General features: G+C 35.4%; 1 protein-coding gene across 1 annotated transcript; it reads right to left on the bottom strand.

Annotated features, from left to right (window-relative positions):
* Window positions 1-653: 653 nt before the first annotated feature.
* On the bottom strand, window positions 654-983 carry LOTGIDRAFT_90011 (hypothetical protein; the record flags this gene model as incomplete). The annotated part of the gene is made up of 1 exon (XM_009052391.1): window positions 654-983. A coding segment is annotated over one exon (330 nt), but the record flags the coding sequence as incomplete, so codon positions are not given.
* Window positions 984-1,008: the final 25 nt, after the last annotated feature.

Genomic DNA, 1,008 nt, shown 5'->3' with positions numbered 1-1,008 from the left:
TCGCTGAAGTTAAACCACAGGAAGAAGTAACCGAAGAAGAGAAAATCTCTGAAGGTGTAGAAGCTGAAATAGAAGCTTCCAAAGACAAGGATATTTCTGAAGTTACTGTTGATGTCACTGACAAAGATATTTCTGAAGTTACTGTTGATGTCACTGACAAGGACAAAGATATTTCTGAAGTTACTGTTGATGTCACTGATAAGGGCAAAGATATTTCTGAAGTTACTGTTGATGTCACTGACAAAGATATTTCTGAAGTTACAGTTGATGTCACTGACAAGGACAAAGATATTTCTGAAGTTACTGTTGATGTCACTGATAAGGACAAAGATGTGTCTGAAGTTACTGTTGATGTCACTGACAAGGACAAAGATATTTCTGAAGTTACTGTTGATGTAACTGACAAGGACAAAGATATTTCTGAAGTTACTGTTGATGTAACTGACAAGGACAAAGATATTTCTGAAGTTACTGTTGATGTCACTGACAAGGACAAAGATATTTCTGAAGTTACTGTTGATGTAACTGACAAAGATATTTCTGAAGTTACTGTTGATGTCACTGATAAAGACAAAGACGTGTCTGAAGTTACTGTTGATGTCACTGACAAAGATATTTCTGAAGTTACTGTTGATGTCACTGACAAGGACAAAGATATTTCTGAAGTTACTGTTGATGTCACTGACAAGGACAAAGATATTTCTGAAGTTACTGTTGATGTCACTGATAAAGACAAAGATATTTCTGAAGTTACTGTTGATGTCACAGACAAAGACAAAGATATTTCTGAAGTTACTGTTGATGTCACTGACAAGGACAAAGATATTTCTGAAGTTACTGTTGATGTCACTGACAAGGACAAAGATATTTCTGAAGTTACTGTTGATGTCACTGACAAGGACAAAGATATTTCTGAAGTTACTGTTGATGTCACTGATAAGGACAAAGATGTGTCTGAAGTTACTGTTGATGTCACTGATAAGGACAAAGATATTTCGAAGTACTGTG

The sequence above is a fragment of the Lottia gigantea genome, assembly GCF_000327385.1.
Source record: "Lottia gigantea unplaced genomic scaffold LOTGIsca_1803, whole genome shotgun sequence".
Lineage (NCBI taxonomy): Eukaryota > Metazoa > Mollusca > Gastropoda > Lottiidae > Lottia > Lottia gigantea.
Note: the sequence above shows the minus strand (reverse complement) of the source record. Positions and strands in the feature narration are given on the sequence as shown.